This window comes from Chelonia mydas, chromosome 12, assembly GCF_015237465.2.
Source record: "Chelonia mydas isolate rCheMyd1 chromosome 12, rCheMyd1.pri.v2, whole genome shotgun sequence".
NCBI lineage: Eukaryota > Metazoa > Chordata > Testudines > Cheloniidae > Chelonia > Chelonia mydas.
Genome location: NC_051252.2, coordinates 8,057,713 through 8,077,490, shown reverse-complemented (window position 1 = coordinate 8,077,490; position 19,778 = coordinate 8,057,713). Strand labels below are relative to the sequence as shown.

The 19,778-nt window shown below is 42.0% G+C and overlaps 1 protein-coding gene across 3 annotated transcripts in view; it reads right to left on the bottom strand.

Annotated features, from left to right (window-relative positions):
* Nucleotides 1–1,228: 1,228 nt before the first annotated feature.
* Nucleotides 1,229–19,778, bottom strand: part of AMFR (autocrine motility factor receptor) — a 37,459-nt gene continuing 18,909 nt past the window's right edge. The window contains exons 9-15 of one of the 3 annotated variants that reach the window (XM_043526434.1): nt 19,360–19,470; nt 16,952–17,142; nt 14,841–14,944; nt 12,264–12,398; nt 11,197–11,280; nt 4,531–4,715; nt 1,229–2,857 (exon numbers count right to left, since the gene is read on the bottom strand). In XM_043526434.1, the coding sequence (XP_043382369.1) occupies nt 2,710–2,857; nt 4,531–4,715; nt 11,197–11,280; nt 12,264–12,398; nt 14,841–14,944; nt 16,952–17,142; nt 19,360–19,470 (958 nt within the window). In that variant the 3' untranslated portion in view covers nt 1,229–2,709. The remainder of the gene's footprint in view (nt 2,858–4,530; nt 4,716–11,196; nt 11,281–12,263; nt 12,399–14,840; nt 14,945–16,951; nt 17,143–19,359; nt 19,471–19,778) is intronic. The other 2 variants (XM_037877741.2, XM_043526435.1) reach the window with 2 other exon arrangements.

The following is a 19,778-nucleotide window of genomic DNA, read 5'->3' as shown; positions in this document are numbered from 1 at the left end:
AGCACCATCCCTGGTGAACAGAAAGGGGTCGAGATGAAAGGACCAAGAGGGAGAAACACACCCAGGGTTTTGTTCATACCTCCAATGTCCCTCATTTTGAGGGGCGGCTACTCATTTTAGGTGTCCCCTCAGTTCTTGAAAAGTATTTACCTCACAAAGAATTATGAAATTGTGATTAGAAGAAGTTATTTAGACGAAGGAGTCCCACACCATTTTATTTTAGCTTCCCCGTTTGACTAATTTGTGTGTCCCCCTCATTTCAGGTCACTCAGTGTCCTACAGTGGGGCCTCGGCAGGCTGAGAGATGGTCTTGTTCAAGTACAATTTATTGGCACCACCTGTTTACCTTTTCATGCCAGTGCGAATGAACAAGGATCGTGTATAGGATGAGTTCCATAGAGATAAATGACAAGAGGAATTAGGGACAATTGTTGTGATATATAATGTACAAAGCAGGCAAACTGTACGAAGCAATTGACAGGCTGATGCAGGGAAATGCAGAGCTGTCAGAAAGCAGCGGCTTCCCAGCTGACTAAGAAATAAGGGATGGACTCTGCAATAGTGCTCCCAGGCCTTAGTAAATAGAGGGGTAAGGAGCATGGCCCTCAGCACATGCAGTTTTGACTGGCTGTCCTTCTCCTGCAAGGCACAGGAATGGAGACAGGCAACAAATCAGATGATGATGTCTCTGCAGACCCACAGCAGATATGGGAAACCCATCTGCCTGGTTACAAGGAACTCCAGCTCCCCAAAGGCAGATAGAACGAGCTCTTCCTCTCATATCAGCTTGGAATGGAAGATTGAAAAGCCTGAGATTTTCCTTGCACCTGACTGTGTCACCACTGGAACCTGGGAATCTCTGCCATTTGAGAGAAGAGACATCGAAATCTTAAAACACAGGATACTCTTTAAATGAGCTCAGACTAAGATGAGGCTCAAAAGCTGCATTCTATGCAGCCTCCCTGGACAGCACTCCAATCCTCCTCCATCACTTTCACGTTTGTAGCACTCATGGGTTCTAGCACCAACAGCTTCTGCACAGCTGAAGTTAGGAGAAAGTCTCCAAAAGCCTGGAGTTAAGCAAAAATGTTCCCTCTCCTTTTAGCAAAGGAGGTGACCTTACTTTAACGGCTACACAAGACCTAAACCAGGCCACCTCTATAACAGTGATGCACTGGGAATAAGGAAAGTTGTATTAAAGAAACTTCAGGACAATTTCCAACACTGATCAAGAGGGGTGTTGTTGTTTTTTAATTTTTTTAAACAATAAAACAAACAGCTGTGCACTGAGCAAACCCAAATCTCTCTTACACACAAATATTTTAAAGTTTACTAACAGCATTGCAAGGTAAGGCATTCCAAAGAGATTTATCAAAATAAATTATCTTCTTCACCAAAACATTTCTGCGATTCATCCTTTCATTAAATTCACTTAAATGTCCTAAAAACCAGCAGTAAAAAAAAAATTACCAATAATTCTAGGTAATACTGGGCTGCTTCCAAAGGACAGTGATACTAGAAGACACTCCTCAAAACATTTAAAATTAAGCCACTGCCATGTAAAACTCAGCTATGTAACCTAGGATTGTAGTTTTCAAATGAGTCTAAAGTCAAAAGGCCTTTAAATTTTTTGAGAAAAAGTTGGGGGATTTGTTCACAGCTAACCTAAAGTCCAGCAGCCTTGATTCTTGTGTCTGTACGTTCGATTAAACTAATGGGTACACTACTACACAATGCAGGCTTAAAAAAATAAAAAGCAAGATACTGTAGCTATCACTTGTCTCGTCAATAAAGTCCCATCCATCCGTGTATGGACCCTTCTTTCTATGTCACTCGAGAGACCAAACTTGTAGGTTTCAACTACGTTCCACCAACATATTGTAACACTGATTTCAAATTTCTAATCTATTTGCCTGGTACCCCCTTTTTAGCTTTACTCTTCTCAGCCACCCATCTGCTGCTGGCAATGAAATGCATAGAAAAATAAAAACTCCAGGGAGTGAGCAGAGCTAGAAATGGGAAGTGAGGAGGAGCTCAGAAAGGGTCAAATAAATTGTTTTATTGAGACCAACATGAGCTAGCACCTCACTGTACAACTCATGCTTTACTTTTAAGTTTCGTAGCTAGACAACCGTGACCATCCAATGCGCTGCTCCCACATTCCAGCATTTATCGGTGTCCGAGCAGGCCTATGTAACATTTTTAACTCATTCTTGATATGTACAGTGACTTGGCCGTGGCGGCAGCTGCCTGCTGACTTAAGATGGGGTTCACTGTGAATCTCAACACTTCAATTCTTTCTTCTAATACTCCCCTTGGACGATCTCAAGCTAAACACGCAAGCACCTTCAGCGACCTATGCAAACAGCTGTTAGTCGAGGCGGCAGTCTTTCCCTTGCCTCTGCCGCAGGCCTGCACCTTATGCTAGCAGCAGAAATCACGCCCAAGCCTTAAAAACTGCATTTGTTTGTGAAGGGGATAAGTGTCACATAGAAAATATTACCCAAAGAAAAGGTTAAATCTGTCAGCTGTCCAAACACTATTAGACCACATGCTTTATACAGCAGAGACGCAGCCAGCTCACTCATCAGCACAGCGAGCTGAGCTCGGAAGAGAGACTTCCTGCTGGTATGAAGAGTGCAGGGTTTTATTTATTTATTTATTTCAACATTGCTCGTGAGGAGGCGGTGGGGGCAGCAGCAGAGAGTACTACAAGGTCTGTTGCATCTGCAGTCTCCGTTCGGCAGCAGCGGCTAACATTCTGCGGCGCACGGTGACGGGGTCAGAGGCAGCACCCTCAGACAGAAAGGGGCTCTCGGAGGTGGAGTCCTCATCAGAGGTTTTGTTTAAATAACGCCTACAAGGATAAAGGGAAAAGATGGGTCAAAACAACAGACTGGCTGATTTTGGCTCTGAAACGTGGCCATTCAGGGTTTATCATTCCGAAAAGCAAGGGAGGGTTTAGGGTTAGGGAAAGTGGAAAAATACCTCAACTGCAGATCCATGAGCAGCGTAAACCCGGACTCTTGCTATGGTTACCAGGAAGAGGACTACATTATCTACCATGCACTTTATATAGTTAACTTTCTGGTTAAAGCACGGAACTGGGAGTCTAAAGATCCAGGTTCTATTCCAATTTCTCACACCAATTCACTGTGTGGCTTAGGGCAAGTGACTTAACCTCTCTGTCTCTCCATGTCCCCTTCATTAAACGGTGGTAGTACCTATCTCACAAGGATTAGTTCATGAACATTTGTGAGTCCTAGGAGACCTTTGGATGGAAGGTGCTCTTAAGATGTAAAGTGTTAGATTATCAAAAATATACAAGAAAGCAGCTTCCAGAGATGACATCCTGCTGCATTTTAAAATTAGTGTTAAAAGCAACAGTTTTGAATCTACAACAGATCTAAAGATACGAGAAGTGAACTAGTAGTTTTAAATAGGAAAGAAAAAATAATTTGCCTCTCTGAGCAAAATTTAGGATTTGAGGGAAGATGTGTCTGGGGACAGGTATATCTGAGGACAAATTTCTCAAGAGACTCTTAAAATGCACCCACAAGTCTTCAGGCTATGTTCCATCTGAACACAAAAGGAGGTATTTAAAAAATGCAGCTGGGTCTGTTTGCTGACAAAAAGGGCTGCACCTGCAAACAACATGCATACACTTCTTGCAGGCCCGTTTAACGTTTTGCTCGTAAAAGTTGGCACAGAAACTTGTTCAATAGAAATGAACCAAACACTAATAAATAAATAAATAAATAAATAAATAAATAATCTTGTTGTATGGTACTTGGTCTCGCTGGGCATTTGTGTGCATCAACCAACTGATACCCACCTGGCATTTATCAGAATTTATCAGCCTTCACTAATATGAGCAGAATTTATTAAAAAAAATGTTCAGTTCAATATGCAAACATTTATTAGCAGCCAAAAGAATCCATTTACAACCAGTCACTATATTTTGTGGGGCAGGGGAGGGGACTGGGTTGAACTTTGTGTAGAGTTTTTTGTAAGGGGTACCATAACTGACCTATGTCACTTGGTGCTTAAGCAGAAACAAAAACTTGCTCGACACTTGAAAACAACTGTGTTTGACATGTGGTGTCAGATATAGTAAGGTATGAATGCAGGCACAGCCACAGCCAGGAGGCAAGATGATGGTTTACTAGAAGAAGACTCAGCAGACTTGTAAATGATACTGGGTTCTCTTCTTTATGAAGGGCCTGATCCAAAGCCCACTGAAGTCACTGGAAGTCATTCCACTGATTTCAGTGGACTCTGGATAAGGCCCTAGGTTTATATTCACATCTTGTTGAGAAATGGGCCTAAGTCAGCACTTCACAATTGTGTTTTTGATAATGATGCTGTATTAGACAGAGTCCTGATCCCGCTGCAGCAGATACAGCTATTGTTCCCATTGTATTTTGCATAAACACATAAAGACAGGGGGGAAAAGTCCAGACAAAATCCACTTTACAAGGTACCACTCTAATTAAGTGGACAGTACTGCGTGTCAGGGATTGAGCATACTTGCGAGCTTGCTGCAGCAGGTCTTCCTTCCGCTGAACTAACATACGCTGCCTTTCATCAACGGACTTGGAGAAGCGACTTCCTCTGGCCTCAAAATCTTCTGTCTCACTGGGCTCCGCTTCCATTTCACTGAACTCCACCATTTCTTCCAGTCTCGGACTGAGTTCAAGTGGCACTCTCTCAGTCTAGGATAAAGATAGGAAAGCAAAGAAGGAATTTATAGGAAAGTGTAAAATTTGACAACAGGGAGTTTCTATATCACAACAACAAGCTATAGCCTTTCGGAGCTATTAATAAGTGCAGGGGTTTTCAAGGAATTTAAGGGAAAAAGGCAGCCAACTCAGGTAGCTAATTCCTTTTGGCGTCTTCACAAATTCCAGTCAAAATGTGCAGCAGGTCAAGCCAAAACATATTTAAAAAGAGTCAGAATTCTATAAAGCTGCATCACATCTCAGCTGTCAGATCATTAGTTCGGTTGTGGATTCAGAGAACAGACTAGCTATGAGATTGGTTTAATTTCCAAACACAAAAATGTGGCACCTCTTGCCCTATTTAAAAATAAACATTAAACAACAAACCCACAAATCACAGCTTTTTACAGATGATTAAAAAGCCAAACACAAAAGGTGATGTAATGAAGGGTCTCATCTGACCCACTTTACAGTACAGAAGCGAAAAATTAAAAGGCAAAAAGAGTTCACAGCAAGACCCACCCCCAACAGCAATTCAGTCTATTTCATAAGTACTAGCATTCACCAATTCCTTGGGTCTCAGTCTCGTGCCTTTGGATTTAGAATTCTTAGAGCCTACAGACCACATGCACACAAACTGCCACTGACTTCAACAGTTTTCCAAGAGCTAGATCTGCACAATCAGGCCCCCGTTTTTTGTAACTGAGCAACAAGAGTGTGATAAAGGTTATAAAAGGAACTCTAGCCCATCTACCACTAGTAGTTTGTTGTTGCATCTCTGTTTCCTGCATATCTTCAGAGTCAGATCTTCCCTCTACTCTGTTACCTGAACTGTACTGTGTGTGCCTTTAACTTGTAAGCTCCTCAAGGCAGGAATTTCATTCTTGGCATTCTATTTAGCATATTATACACACAACCTGTTGTAAAGGTCTGTGTAAATTTACAATGCTAGCTAAGCTGGAAACCATTATATGTTCCGTTTATTGCAGAGTGAGCTGGATCTGCTTAGTATACTGAACATGGAAGAGCAAATGCACCTCAATGAAGCTACCTGAATCTGCTATCATATATCAAACTCTTTATTAGTGCATCCAAGTTGCCAAGAAATTCTATTGTAATTATTCACCGAAATATACAAGCACAAATGACAAAACTAGATGATCAAACATCAACTGGAGATAGCATTTAAATATTATTTTGACTTGTAAACTGAGTAACAGCAACATTAAGCTCTTTTTTACAGTCACTCTTCTGATGATAAAGGCATTTTGCTATATTTCTTTAAATCAGCAATAATCTCAATCCCTAAAATACTGCAAACTGAGAAATCTTGTATTCCACCATGGAGTGGGGGAATTATAATTCAACCAAGGTTTCTAACCATCAGAGGACTGAAGTTCCGGAACAGCGTTCCAAGGGGAGCAGTGGGGGCAAAAAACCTAACTGGCTTCAAGACTGAGCTTGATAAGTTTATGGAAGGAATGGTATGATGAGACTGCCTACAACAGCATGTAGTCTATCTGTGACTGCTAGCAGCAAATATCTCCAACAGCCGATAATGGGACACTAGACGGGGAGGACTCTGAATCACTACAGAGAATTCTTTCCTCGGCGTCTGGCTGGTGGATCTTGCTCAGGGTCTAACTGATCGCCATATTTGGGGCTGGGAAGGAATTTCCTCCCAGGTCAGATTGGCAGAGACCCTGGGGGGTTTTCACCTTCCTCTGAAGCATGGGGCATGGGTCACTTGCAGGTTTAAACTAGTGTAAATGGTGGATTCTCTGTAACTCTAAGTCTTTAAAATCATGATGTGAGGACTTCAGTAACTTAGCCAGAGATAATGGGTCTATTGTAGGAGAGAGTGGGTGAGGTTCTGTGGCCTGCAATGTGCAGGAGGTCAGACTACAATCACTAGATGATCATGATGGTTCCTTCTGGCCTTAAAGTCTACGAGTCTATAATAATAGCACAACTTAGCTCTTACATAGGCTTTTCATAGTTTAGTATCATTATCCCCCATTTTACAGATGGAGAAACTGAGGCACAGAGTGGTGAACTTACTTATCCAATGTCACCCAACAGCTGGGAATAGAATACAGTCTCCTGAGTCCAATCCAGTGCTCTATCCACTGGGCTATACTTTCTCTCCAGAAAGAACTATTTCTACTTTCCCCCAGAAACAACTATTCCAGATAAACAGGAAAATCATCACAGGGCGCCTAATTCTGCAAATCGTTTAACACTCTCCACTCTCAATGATTTAAGTTAAGCAGCCATAGTTCCTTGAAGGAAGCACTTACCACGTCTTGCAGGACCGAGCCTTAGGATACAATAAATTCAACCCCAGAATTTTTCTTACCACCAAAACACTTTTAATAATGAGCAATATAAGAAGAAAAGGTTAAGCCTTTTTAAACTAAATTCAAAGCTAACAACAGATTGACCGAGTAATTCTTTTACTTGCAACATCTTGCAGAGTTTGTCATGTTAAGTTACGGTGGCCTATATTGGCCCCAATCTTCAAAGTCTTTAATGCGAAAGGACCCAAGTACATCAGCAACTACATGTTCATCTACAACCCTGCCAGGACATCTCTGGAAAGACTCGGATTACAAAATCCAGGAGTAAGGGCATGAAAGCTGGAGATAAAGCTCTCTCAAGGTGACTCAGTTGTGGAATGAGCTTCCTGAGATCAGATTAATATAGAGGCTGACCACTTTCCAGGTACTCCTCTGACAAAGCATTTCCAGTATGATGATGGAATGTATTCTCCAAAGAGTCTCCTTGCTCAGAGAGGGGAGAAGAACAGAAAACTCCATGAAGTCTGCTAGGGTCTCAGCCTGGAGATTTAATTTACATGGGAAGCACTTCGATACAATTGTGATGAGAGCTACAAGAAACTCCAAGATAGAAGTATAGCAACATACCGAGCGCCACACATTTTGGAATCCAGCCTTCATCTGAAAATGTGGCATTAAGGACTCCATTGCTTCCCAGTGTAATTTGTGGGCACTGCACAAAGTTGTTGTACCATATTTGATGACAGTCTTGGAGACATAAAAAATTACTTGCTTGTAATAAGAGCTCTCTGAAAGCAGGATCCGCTAGGGAGCCATATTCTTGCAGGCTGGCACGAGAGTAAAGTTTCGAACCATCATTCTGATGAAGCAGCTGTGAACAAGACTCCAGAGGGTGCATAATGCTCCGTAAGCTTAGAACTGGGTTGTCCATAGCACGACTTGCAGGATTTCTGCAGAGGCTGTGATTTGAATTCTTGTGCATTTGGGAGAGTTTTCCAGCTTTTCCAACTGAGCGAAGTAGTCGTCACAGCAGTACAAGGACTGCGTACAGGAACCCGCCTCAACCGCCAACAAAGCATTCAGTACTTCACTCCCCTGGACAGATGGCCTACCAAAGCTCATGTGAAAACTGAGTTGATGAACAAAGACACAGCTAAACTACTTTAGGTGAAGAAATCAGCCTATACGGATCATGTCCGATCATATCAGGTCAGCAAAAAAAAACAACGGTAACTTCAAGAAATGCATGACCTGAGCGAACAGCCGAAGAGCTTCGGTACCATTTGCCATCCAGGCAGACTGCCCTGACAACTGAAATGCATCAGAGGGGTAATACAGCGTTCATGTCAGTTTCTACAGCCTAGCTGCTATGACTCCAAATCATCAACTGCGTCTGTTTCAACATCCAGCTGTGCTGATGGCAGCCTGCTGAGAGTATAAAGCTCCACAGTTTGAACGCGGAAGCTGTAAACTGTGGAATGCAGAGATTTCAACAGCTGGTGGGCAAAGCAAGTCATTTTTAAACCGTAGGGGACGAATCAGCGCACCCATCTCGTCGATACCAGCATCTTCGGAGCGCAAGCAGCAAGGCATCAACTGATGTGACGTCAGCAGAGGCCCATCAGACATGAAACTTCAACAGCGAGATCACATAATGGTGCTACTATTGCAGCAACCTTAAATCCCTCTTTATGAAAACCAGTACATGACCTTTGGGGCCATGTAACAGTATGGAGGGGTCTAGATCAATAGGAGGGCCTTGCTTACACACTGAGGTGGAGGAGTGATGTAACAGAACTCTGTGGTCCCCTCAGAAAGCCTTGGAGCAAGTGAGCAACCTCACTTCCTTGGATCTCCAAGATGAAAGAATGGAAGCACCCTAGAATGAGCTCCTCCACCTCAGCCAGGGTCCACAGGACAGTCACCACAAACCCATAGCCAACAGCCAGACCTAGAAAAATCAGTATGGACTCCCGCCTCCCGCCTTTTTGACCTTTACCCATGGCTAGGAAGTCATCAGCCAGTGAGACTAAGAATCTATGCCCTACTGGGGACTGAAGCAAGACTGAAAAGAGTGGAGGGAAAACGAAAGTGTCCGAGGGTTGAAGAATACCGTGCCACAACCTTCTCCCTGTTACTCAAAAAATGAAAGCTGAGACAGGCAAGACCATCAACATCAAAAGTCTGTTCTTCGAGCTGGGGACCGACAACTGTTCTTGAAGGAAGCCGGTAACCTAACTAAAATCTCAGCCATTGTAGTATGAGAGAGAGCAATATCCCAAAACACAATAATAATCTATTGCAGTGTTTAAGTATCCTTACGGTTAGAAAGCTTTTCCTAATACCTAATCCAAATCTCCCTTGCTCCAGATTAAGCCCTTTACTTCTTGTCCTAATAAGGATGGTCCGATTGTTTTGGTGAATTTAATGTGAAGAGAAGGGGCTGGCTTGACAGCCCTGGAGACTTAAGACTCTTCTCTGTAAGCACAGAACAGATACAGGCTGAGTAGCAGCACTGCAAGCTTCCTTCACACGACCCCAACTTGATTCAAGCCTGACCTGATGGAAACACATATGGAAGTTGAGAGGGAAATTCAATCTCCACGGCCCATTTACTGGTTTAGGCCTCTAATAAGATGGTCAGAAGTGCCCATTTTGCACCATGGATGCCTGTCCAGTAGGAAAAGGATAGATACCACCAACTCACTTCCCACAGACCCCACAGCCATCACTGATAACTTTCAGTCATGACTGGGATGAAATTCACACCCAGTCATCTCCAGGAGAAAAAGTCCCTAGATCATTATCCCTAGTCCATTACCAATTCTGCAATCCTCCCCCAAGTCAATATGCTCAGATTAAAGTGTTTGAATTGGGGTAAAGTTCTGTATTTTAAATCAGACCAAGAAGCGTGCCACTCTTTGAATGTGCATTTCCAAAAGCATCGCATATATAGGCAACTTTTAAAGCTTTTCAGGTGGGTTAGCAAGTCAGACGATCGGCATACACAGATCCAGAACGTCAGCACAGAAACCAAAAAGGTTCAGGTGCAACACAGAACATTCAAAGCTAGAGCAAATCTGTAAAATGATGCTCCTGAACATGAGAGGACCTTCCTTTAAAATGATTTTACTAACACACCACAAGAAATCAGAATAACCCAAAAGAAACACAGGATGAGGTTTCCTTAAGTGACACAAGAAAAATCAAGTACTTTATATCCAACTCCAGATTTTCCTCCTCTGTGAGTCTTCCTCCCACTTGAAACTCATGCCAATACTGACCCCGTTATATCTTCTGCTTCAGGGCTTTAAATATAAATAAAACCCTATGCTACCTCGGGGTCTGCTGATGGCAAACTGCTGCACCTTGCCCTTAAATTAGCCACAGCGGGGCTATTCACGTTATTAAAGGCTGCCAGAGGCCAGAAAATTCTGTATCTGATGATTCATTCCCTTCTAAATCCAACTACAGAGGAAGGTAAAACCATTTCAGGTCAGGGAAACACAGAATCTTAAAAACAAATCAAATAGAGACTCTAATCTTTCCTCCAAGCTTTAGTTTAGCCGACTTGCACCATTCTATTAACTCCTTAAAGAGGGAAAGAAATGTTTTTCCTTCTGCTTCTGGGGAAAGTCAGAGAAAGGAAAAGAATTAACTACCTTCCTCCCCTTCCCCTCCCCCCCATTTGTACCCATTCACTCATAGGCACCCCATGCCCCCTAGATCTATCTCCCTCCCTGCCCCTCAACAACCACATGACAAAATCCCCATACATGAAAAAAAATCCACTCATTAAAAGGGACAACATCCCCAAAGTCTCAGAGAAGATAAAGAGTGGAGCTCCCACCCTCCCCTTTAAGGGATCACCCTAAAGAATACAGGGATAGCAAGAAACCCTGCTCTGCAACTCCCCAACAGCCTTCCTTCCTCAGACATGAAACAAGATGAAGAACTCCTTGAAAAACCATCCTGTCACAGTCACGTAAGACGAATGTGCTTTAGAACGGAAGCCTGACATTTTCTGTACAGGTGTCACCAATGTGCATCAGTGACCCAGGCACTGTAATACCCACAGGCAGAATTTACTGGTACTCTCTGCTGTCTGAGTTCATGTCTCTGTTAACTTGGTTTCCTTTTACCATCGTGCACCTGTGCTTTTTGTGCCAGCTTACCTGGGTAGCAGTTTCCGCTTCCTCCTGATCGGAATTATGCCTTTCCGCGGGACTGTTTGACGCAGGTCTAACACTATCTGGACGCTGCAACACAAGCATCACAGATTTAATAAGCTACATGAAATGCATAAATAAATACAAGGCAGGTTCTAAGAATAACTTCAAGATCTGCCTTACACCCCATAACACACTGTGCTTTCTTTCAAACAGATAAATTCTCAAGAAAGAGAATACCCATATGAGAGAGACAGAATTACAGCCGCTTCCCCCCACACACACTGATATAAGGTACATACCAGGTAACCCTACAGTATCTGGTGTGTGCAGCACCAGAATTAAATATTCTTACTAACAGAAACGGGGCTCCCAGATTGTTTTATTGCAGTCCAGAATAAGTAATAAGACCTGAACATTATTTTGCTGACTACTTTCTTTGTAATACCCCCATCCCTCCAATGATATAGCTCAATCACACATCAGCAGAGAAAGCAGCCGCAAATGTTATGATGCTACACCAACGTGACCAAGGAGGTGCTTTGTAACATTCTGAGCAAATTACCATTTAAGATGAAATTTTTTACATTTGTTTTTAGCCCATATATGGTATTTTTGCTATATGAGAGTGAAAACATGGTGTTTCTGTAGCTTTAAGAAAGGAAATTCCATGAAAAAGCTGGGTTAATACAACAATACAGTTGTAATTTTATAGGCAGAGAAGTTGAGATAATCACAGTCACAGAACCTACAGCATCAGAGTGCCAGTCAATTTTACACAGTATAGTAAGGCATTCAAATTAAATCCTATCCTGTAATACTAAATGCTATACTCTGTGCAAGGGCACCTCAGTTAGGGTGGCAGTAGGAATTACCTGACTTTTATGCCAGAGAAATCCGAACAATGATGTTGCATTAACCCAACATTTGATACTGACAGTGGACAATAAACAAGGAAGAACTGAAGAATCAACGTTACATTTTCCTAGCTCGTTCTTAACATTCTCATCCATGTGATGTATCTAGACAATTGGTAAAGTACGGTCCTGTCAGAACATGATCTCATGACTGACCTGTGTTGGGAAAGGTACCTGGATGCGCCCCTCTAAGATGTTGTCCGTTGTTATTTCTACCGAGCGTGTCAGCTGCAGATCCTGTAGAACTATATGGTAAGGAACCTGAGGGAACATCTCTTGAATCTGATGGGCCTGTAAAAAGCAAAATTTATAATGTGAAAATCTGTGTGCAAAGTGCCTTAAAAAAAGAGCCCTAATGGAAGGACGAAGGCCCAGATTTTCAGAACAATGCATACATATGCCTAGTTTGTATCTGAAGTGACTGCAATTCCATTCCAGTTGTGGTAACCGTGCACGCAATGACAATAACTGCAAGAGCAAACTGAACACACGAGTTCTGGGTCACTGTCGCTCTCAGAAAAACATCAGAACAACTGTACTGTTTGACGGCAACCTTGTGCATGTCCCACTTTCCCAAAAACAAGAGATGAGAAACTGTAGCTGTCGCCACTTTGGCAAATACAGCAAGAAAAGTTAAAGGAATAACACACTAGAGAGAGGCTGGTAATAACTTACATCCTGATGCAGAAAGATAAGACCAGGCTGACAATTTACTTACAGAATGAGGTGAAATTAGGATGCCAATAAAGTCAGCGTCAAATCTCCAATTGACTCATATGGAGCCAGGATTTCATTATGAAACTTCGCCCTTGAAAGAATACAGGCTTCAAAAAAAACCTCACATATACTCTTTTAATGAAGGTATTTTTTCATGAGTGTTTATACCATCAATATTTAATCTTTCAGTGACTGAAAATTAACTCAATGTTTAAGATTTACTATACTCAATCCCAGATTAACGCCAACATGGCATTGATAACCCAAGGGACTAGTAGTGTCCATTTTAAATAGTCTACTCTCTCTCTCTCAAGCTGTTCAGGCTAGAAACCGATATGTTATCATCATCTGAAAGCCCAAGAAAACAGCTTTCAAATGGATTAAAGCATGAGCAACTAACAAGTCATTGGATTTCAAGCTGTTTAAATGATGTACAGCTGAAACAAAGAAAGGCAAGAGGGCAATCAAAAGAATGTGCTTTTAAAGGTCCAAAAAGTCTTGATAAATGCCAGAGCTAAAAAAAAAAACATTACATGACCAGTACAAGTGCGTTCAGGATCAGTAAACCTTTCCAACGCTCAGGGGGAAAAAAAAAACACATGGCAAATGGTATGTTGGACAGTGGGGAGAAAACCAGGCACATACTGGATGTCACTTTCAAATAGCTCACAAAACAACAGAGGTACAATACACGTAACAACAGCTTTCCCTTTTTATTAATCTGTGACCAAAGTAACAGGTTCAGCATTTCAGCCACTGGTGGCCTCTTTCTTTGAATACTCTATTAGGTCTTTTCTCAGATAACACGAAGCAGAATTTTGTTTGGTTTCCAATTTAAAATACATAATACTTGGGTTTACTAACACAGTGGTCTTTTTCCTTACATTAGGCAATTTAAAGTACAATACTGAAATATATTCAAATGTGCATGACCCTTATAAATTATTAGTCATCCTAAATATAACTTCCATCCTGTGTCATCCTGTTCAGCAAAAAAGAATAGCCGGTGTCTGCTTAAATACTCTGTGCACATTTAACCTGAATAAAGTTATTACAGTTGATAGTCTGCAAACCCAAAAATATTCAAAAACTGTGGTCTCACCCCACACAGATTCAACAGAAGAGATGGCACTGCAGTAAGGTCTTGTATCAGGTAGATGTCATTGTTTTTACAAGATACACTGACGAACAATTACTAATATGCTATGAAATTGGGTATCAAATAATTCAGATTAAACTATGTTTGTCAGATTAAATGAACTAAATACATTTTGTGATGTAATTTCCTTGAGTTTTGCTATCATGTGCTATTGTTTATGCACTAATCCTCAAAATCTGGTAATTTATAATCAGTGTCCCAGTCCTCAATGTGAATTAGCAAGGTTCTGCTGTACTAAGAGAGCATCATCTCATTTGTACGTGTTTGAACACAAAGCTCTATATAGGTGCTCAGAACCATTTATAACAGTGATGAGTACTCTAGCAACAATAATCCTAAAAGAAAAGAAACATACAGAGACGGCTACAACACTACTGCAAACAGAGACAGTTTTGTCAGTTTAAGGCCTAATTTTGCTACCACTGAAGTCAATGGAAAAACACTCAGGATGCAGAATCAGAACCTTTGTTACTATGAACTGTCTGTGGAATGAAGTACAGGAGAGGACCATTAGACGCAATACCAAGCAAGCTGAGAGAAGCAGCTCTATGGCCCAGTCCTTGAAGTCACACCAACCTATCTATCCTCATCCACTACATCCTGTTGCAAGCAGTGCACAATGTTAACACGGACTTATGGTCTCCCCTCACTTCAGTTTCCTCCACTATCCACTTATTTTCACACATCAGCACTGCTAACATGCAAACCCAGCTCTAGACGTCAATGGAGCTGCACCCACGTAAGCTTGGCATCTGCTAGAGATTTCAATGTCTCCACTCACTCTCAGTCCACATACATCCCTTTCACTCCAACACAGACTGGCGGGCACAGGAGTACAACCTATTAATCGGTCTTACCATAGCATTGAGCTGTGAGTTGCTCGCTTGCGCAATACCCAGGATATTAGTAGTGTGCATCACTTCCACTGAAAAACTGGGCAGCCAGCTAGCAATACGAGAGCCTAAGAGCAAGAAACCAAAAGGAAGGTCAGGCAGGAATAAAAGAGGTTTTCAGCAATCTGAGCTTTTCCATGTATATTTAATTCCATCACCTATAATTATAGAAAATGAATAAGGTGAATTCTATAATGGATTCCATTCCATTCTAAGCATGTCTCCCAAATGGGGAGAAAGTAGGAGAAAAGACAAACATATCCCTCTCCCCATAACTGTCACTATTTGTTTGAAATGTATATATTAACATTTCACTAAACCAGCCACTACTGATCTGCGGTTGATCTGTCACAATACTTTTATTTTTAAACAAAAACTGGTCGGTGGAAGGAGGGAGACTTAAATAGCTTGGAGATTATCAGGGAATCAAGAGGACATGAACTCCACTACAGCACCAGTAACCTACAGGTAAATTCTAGGTTGTGGAGTAAAAATACCTGCTCACTGACAAAGGGAAAACTCGAGGGTCAAATTCAGCTGTGGTGTAAGTGGGTGCAACCCCACCAATTTCAATAAACATGTGTCTGCCTATAAAGAGCTATCTTTGGCCCCTGTTGTTTCACAATCATGCTGCCAGTATCACTGGGCAAGTGCTGCTGTGCAGGAGGCTGGAGCAATCGCCCTGATAGCAGTTGCTGTCTCCACAGGAGCCTCAGTGGTCCCTCATGAGAAAATGTTGGGGAGGGGAGCTTCTACTTGCAAGTGTCCTTCGGAGAGACAAAATCAACACAGAAAATGGAGACTGTGCAGGAAGCTATCTGCAGTGAAGTGCTCGGATGCACCCAACAGGGACCAGCCCTTCTTCTCTTGGTTTTCTTGATTTGAAAGAGGTGAGATTACAAAAAAAAACCAGACAAATAAAGGTTCATTGTGTGGCAGTGCAGCATCTAAGTTAGAATGCCTGTTATGAGCATGCTGGGATCTCCACTAGGGCAGAGCCCAATCGTAGCTGCCTGCCAATGGGGACGCGCACTTAACTGAAAAGGCTTTAAAATTACCAACAAGTGACAAAATTCCCCATGAGCTGGGGAAAGAAGGCATATGCTGGTGTCAAAGTTAACAAAAATTTGGAAGAACCATTGCACTAATGAGCCTTTTCTGCACGAGAAACAGCTTTTGTACCAGCATGCTGAGGGAACGGCATGACCCAGGACCACTGAGAAGTCCATGTGCTTTGTGCATATATCATATGATATATTAATGAAGCCACCAGGACCACCTGATCAACTCTATTTTGAACATATGCTTTTAGCTAAGACCAAACTTTCATAGGCCTCTATGGGATTTCATATGACTCAGGTCTTGCAAGGCTCTTCCAAGTTTTGGCTGATAAATGGGGACTAGATGGTTAGTAAAATTTTGGAGAAAGCCTTCAACACACGCCTGGTAAGATGTAACAGTCTTTCAAGAGCGGCCACCGATTAGCAAACAATTTGGGTAGGCAGACAAACCCCAAGTGTTTCCTGCTCTGCCAATGAGCATGAGAATTTATGGAACAAACAACAGTTCCAGAATTGTTAACCCTGTAGAACTCTAAGTGGCTACTCCCTTTTCCTTGAGTTACAGGAAGAAGGGAGCTTTGGATGGTCTTAGAAGAGTATGTTCAAGCCTCTCCAGAGGTGTGACAAAAGCAAGTGTAGACATATCTGAGCTAGCTTTTAACTAGCAATAGCTTCACAGTGAAGCCATGACAGCAGCACTGGCTGCCCACGGCCGTCTGGGACCCTGTGTACATATTTGAGCAGCTGGCTTATGCTGCCGTGGCTTCACTGCTGTTGTTACATGTCACAACGTGCTGCAGACACCCCTCTGACTGCAGTGCAGACACACCCTATGAACCGATATTCACCTATAACTAGGAAAAGGAACTGTATGGCTGAGAAAGCTGAAGGGGAGGGGAAATTTTTGGACAGTTTAAGTTTATACCGGACCACAATGAGGATCTTATTTACACAGAAGGCTGCTGCTCTTCTGTTTTTCTGGATGACATCAACTGTAAAACCTGGTTAACTAACCGTCGAAGTGGAAGAAGTGATTGTGCTGGTTCAAGCGAGGTCTGCCTTCTGCTACTGCCACAGGTACCAAGTTCTCATCTAGGTTCTCCCTCTGGTGGTCCTCCCTAACTCGGTGGTTGTCAGTGATATTGAGAGACATTCTACAGGTGGGGCAGGATGTATCCTGTTCAAGCCAGGAACGCAGGCATGAGCTGACAAGAAACCAGGAAACAGAAAACCTTAGTAAGCATATAGCATTTGTCTGAGATATCAAGATCACAGGTACATAGAGAAGCTGCAGTGTAACAATCACACCTCACAATATTCTCTGCAACACATTAATAGGTCTGATTGCTGTTACATTTTACAGCTACCGGAAGCAATAGACTATCTGATCAGCTTCTGATGACCCCATCACTTGATTTGTCTTTTCAGCTGAAGAAACCCAAGTGAAAGTTTTTGTATCTTGCTTTTATGTCCACACTTCCAGACAGACCCTCTTTATGTCTAGAGAAGCCTTGCACAGATTTACTTGCCCAAGTAGCCCAGAGCATGTAAATTTTAGTTTGGAAGGGGAAATCAAACGATCATCATCATAAAGAGCAGGTGAGCAGATTTTGTGGCTGTGATGGTAAATCTTCAAGGCACTTTTAGCCAGGCTGGTCTGGAGTTCGCATTCCAAAGAACTGTTCAAATTTTTCTTCAGACAGTTAACCTTACTTCTGCTATTGACAAGGGGCCTATCACTGTGAGAATTTTATGGACTAAGATTTATCGATGCAAGCAATAATGCATTTATTTTCTAGATTCATTTACATCTACACTTCTTGGGGTCCCAGGACTTACAGGGATCCACTAAGCACTTTGTCTGCTTTCTGATTCAGACTGCCTAGACTGCAGTGAGAAATCACGCAGAATTCAGAATTGTATTCTCTTCCAGAAATTCAATACAATTTCTTAAACCATATACTTAGTGCTCATTTAATACACTTAATCAGAAGCTCCCAATGCATCAAAGTCTCAGTATGTCTCATCCCCATTTTACAGACGGTGAAACTCAGGTGAAAGAAAACTTGTTCAATGTCAAACTACAAGTCAATGGCAAAGTCAAGAATATAACCCACTAGACTCAGTGCAAGGCCGTATTCTAGTGGCTCAAGCTGTCCATCTACATATGATGAAGATGTACGAATAAATATCTAGATATGATGGTAATGAGCACACTAGTAACACCAAAGTAGATATAATGAAAATCTAGCCAACTACATCAGCTTGCTCCTTGGAAGAGTGTACCAAGAAGCATGTTAGTGGTGTCAATGATATAAAGTCATCACTTACTGTACCAAACAAGTGCTGGACATTGTAAGACTGTGAATTCAAACAAAATTCTACTCAAAATTAAAGATGGGATTTTCAAAGGAGCATAAAGGAGTTAGGTACCTAACTCCCAGTGAAATTCAATAGGATTTGGGCTAACACGATTTGACTCCTTTGAAAACCCAGCTTAAAGGCACAAGGCTGATCTCAACCACGTGAATCTGGGCTACCATCTCTTTTTGTACATCTTGCATATACGAGGACATAGTTTATGATTTTATGTGAACAAAAGCTATTCCACCACCTACCAATGCTAAAAATAAATAGCTATGCACTCCCACATATCTGAGAACAAGAACGAAAGCTTCATGTTTAGCCATGCTAGTAGAAAAAGAACAATGATGAGAAGAGAGAATTAATTCTTAGAAGGCATGAAGGTTAATTTATTAGATCAGGTTTTTACGTCTGAGTTTAAGTCATCCATTTTAACATGCTGCCTCTCTCACTAGCTAGCTGGCACCATGCAGCTCAGAGTAATCTGAGTTCAGAAAGAATGCAAAGATGCCATTTTAGATACATGGAAAACAACTTTCTGAAGAGGAGAGCCTCTGCTTCTCAAGTGCATGGCTGGTGATTAAATATTCATAGGGTTCTGTAGCTTTGTAAAAGGAGCTTCTGCAACAGCGACAAATTATCTCATTAGAGGCTTCATAGAATGCAGATAAATATTTATGAAAAGGTTTGAAGTGAATAACAACAAATTAGCCCCTAGATCATAACCTCTGATTTGATAACTAACAGCCAAGAGAGAGCACCAGGGAAGAAGCTATTAGCAAAACAAACATGATTATACAACACATGGACAAAGTATTTAACTGACCCTTCAAGTTAGTCAACGGGTACTTCAGAAAGCCCCGGCCTCCCTTCCCAACTCCCGCTTTTTTTGTTTTAAGCACAAAGGTAAGGTGTTGTCTCTGGTTTTTCATCTACCACCCAAAAAATAATAAATCTTCCTGGAGGAAACGAAGGTAGAGGAAAAAAGCTGAGCTTGCTCAAACCAAGCATCTATATACAGCAAGGTGCTTTCTGCAATCAATTCACCAGATACATACTTGTGGAAGAGATGCCCACATGGGAGTTTACGGGCAGTCTGCATGGAATCCCAGCAAATGGCGCAGTCGTCATTATTGACAGCTAGCTCTTCAGGGGTTGCAACTGCAAACCTACAATCGGAACAGACAAAACAATGATCACACCGACCCCAGCACAGCTACAAACCTAAAAGTTCTCCCATTAGAAACCCTTATTCACTGCACTAGCCATTCACTCTGGGTTGATGTAGAACAGTAGTTTGCAGCTTTTTCCAAAACACGACCACACATTAGAAGAGAAGAAAGTTCTGAAGTTCATAGCATCATTTTTGGGAACGCTGTCCCATCTAGTTATGAAAAGGGAAGATGGCCACGGACCTCCTTGCTACTCCTCCAAGACTCATCATCGTTAAGCTGAGAACACACAAGGTATAGCATGA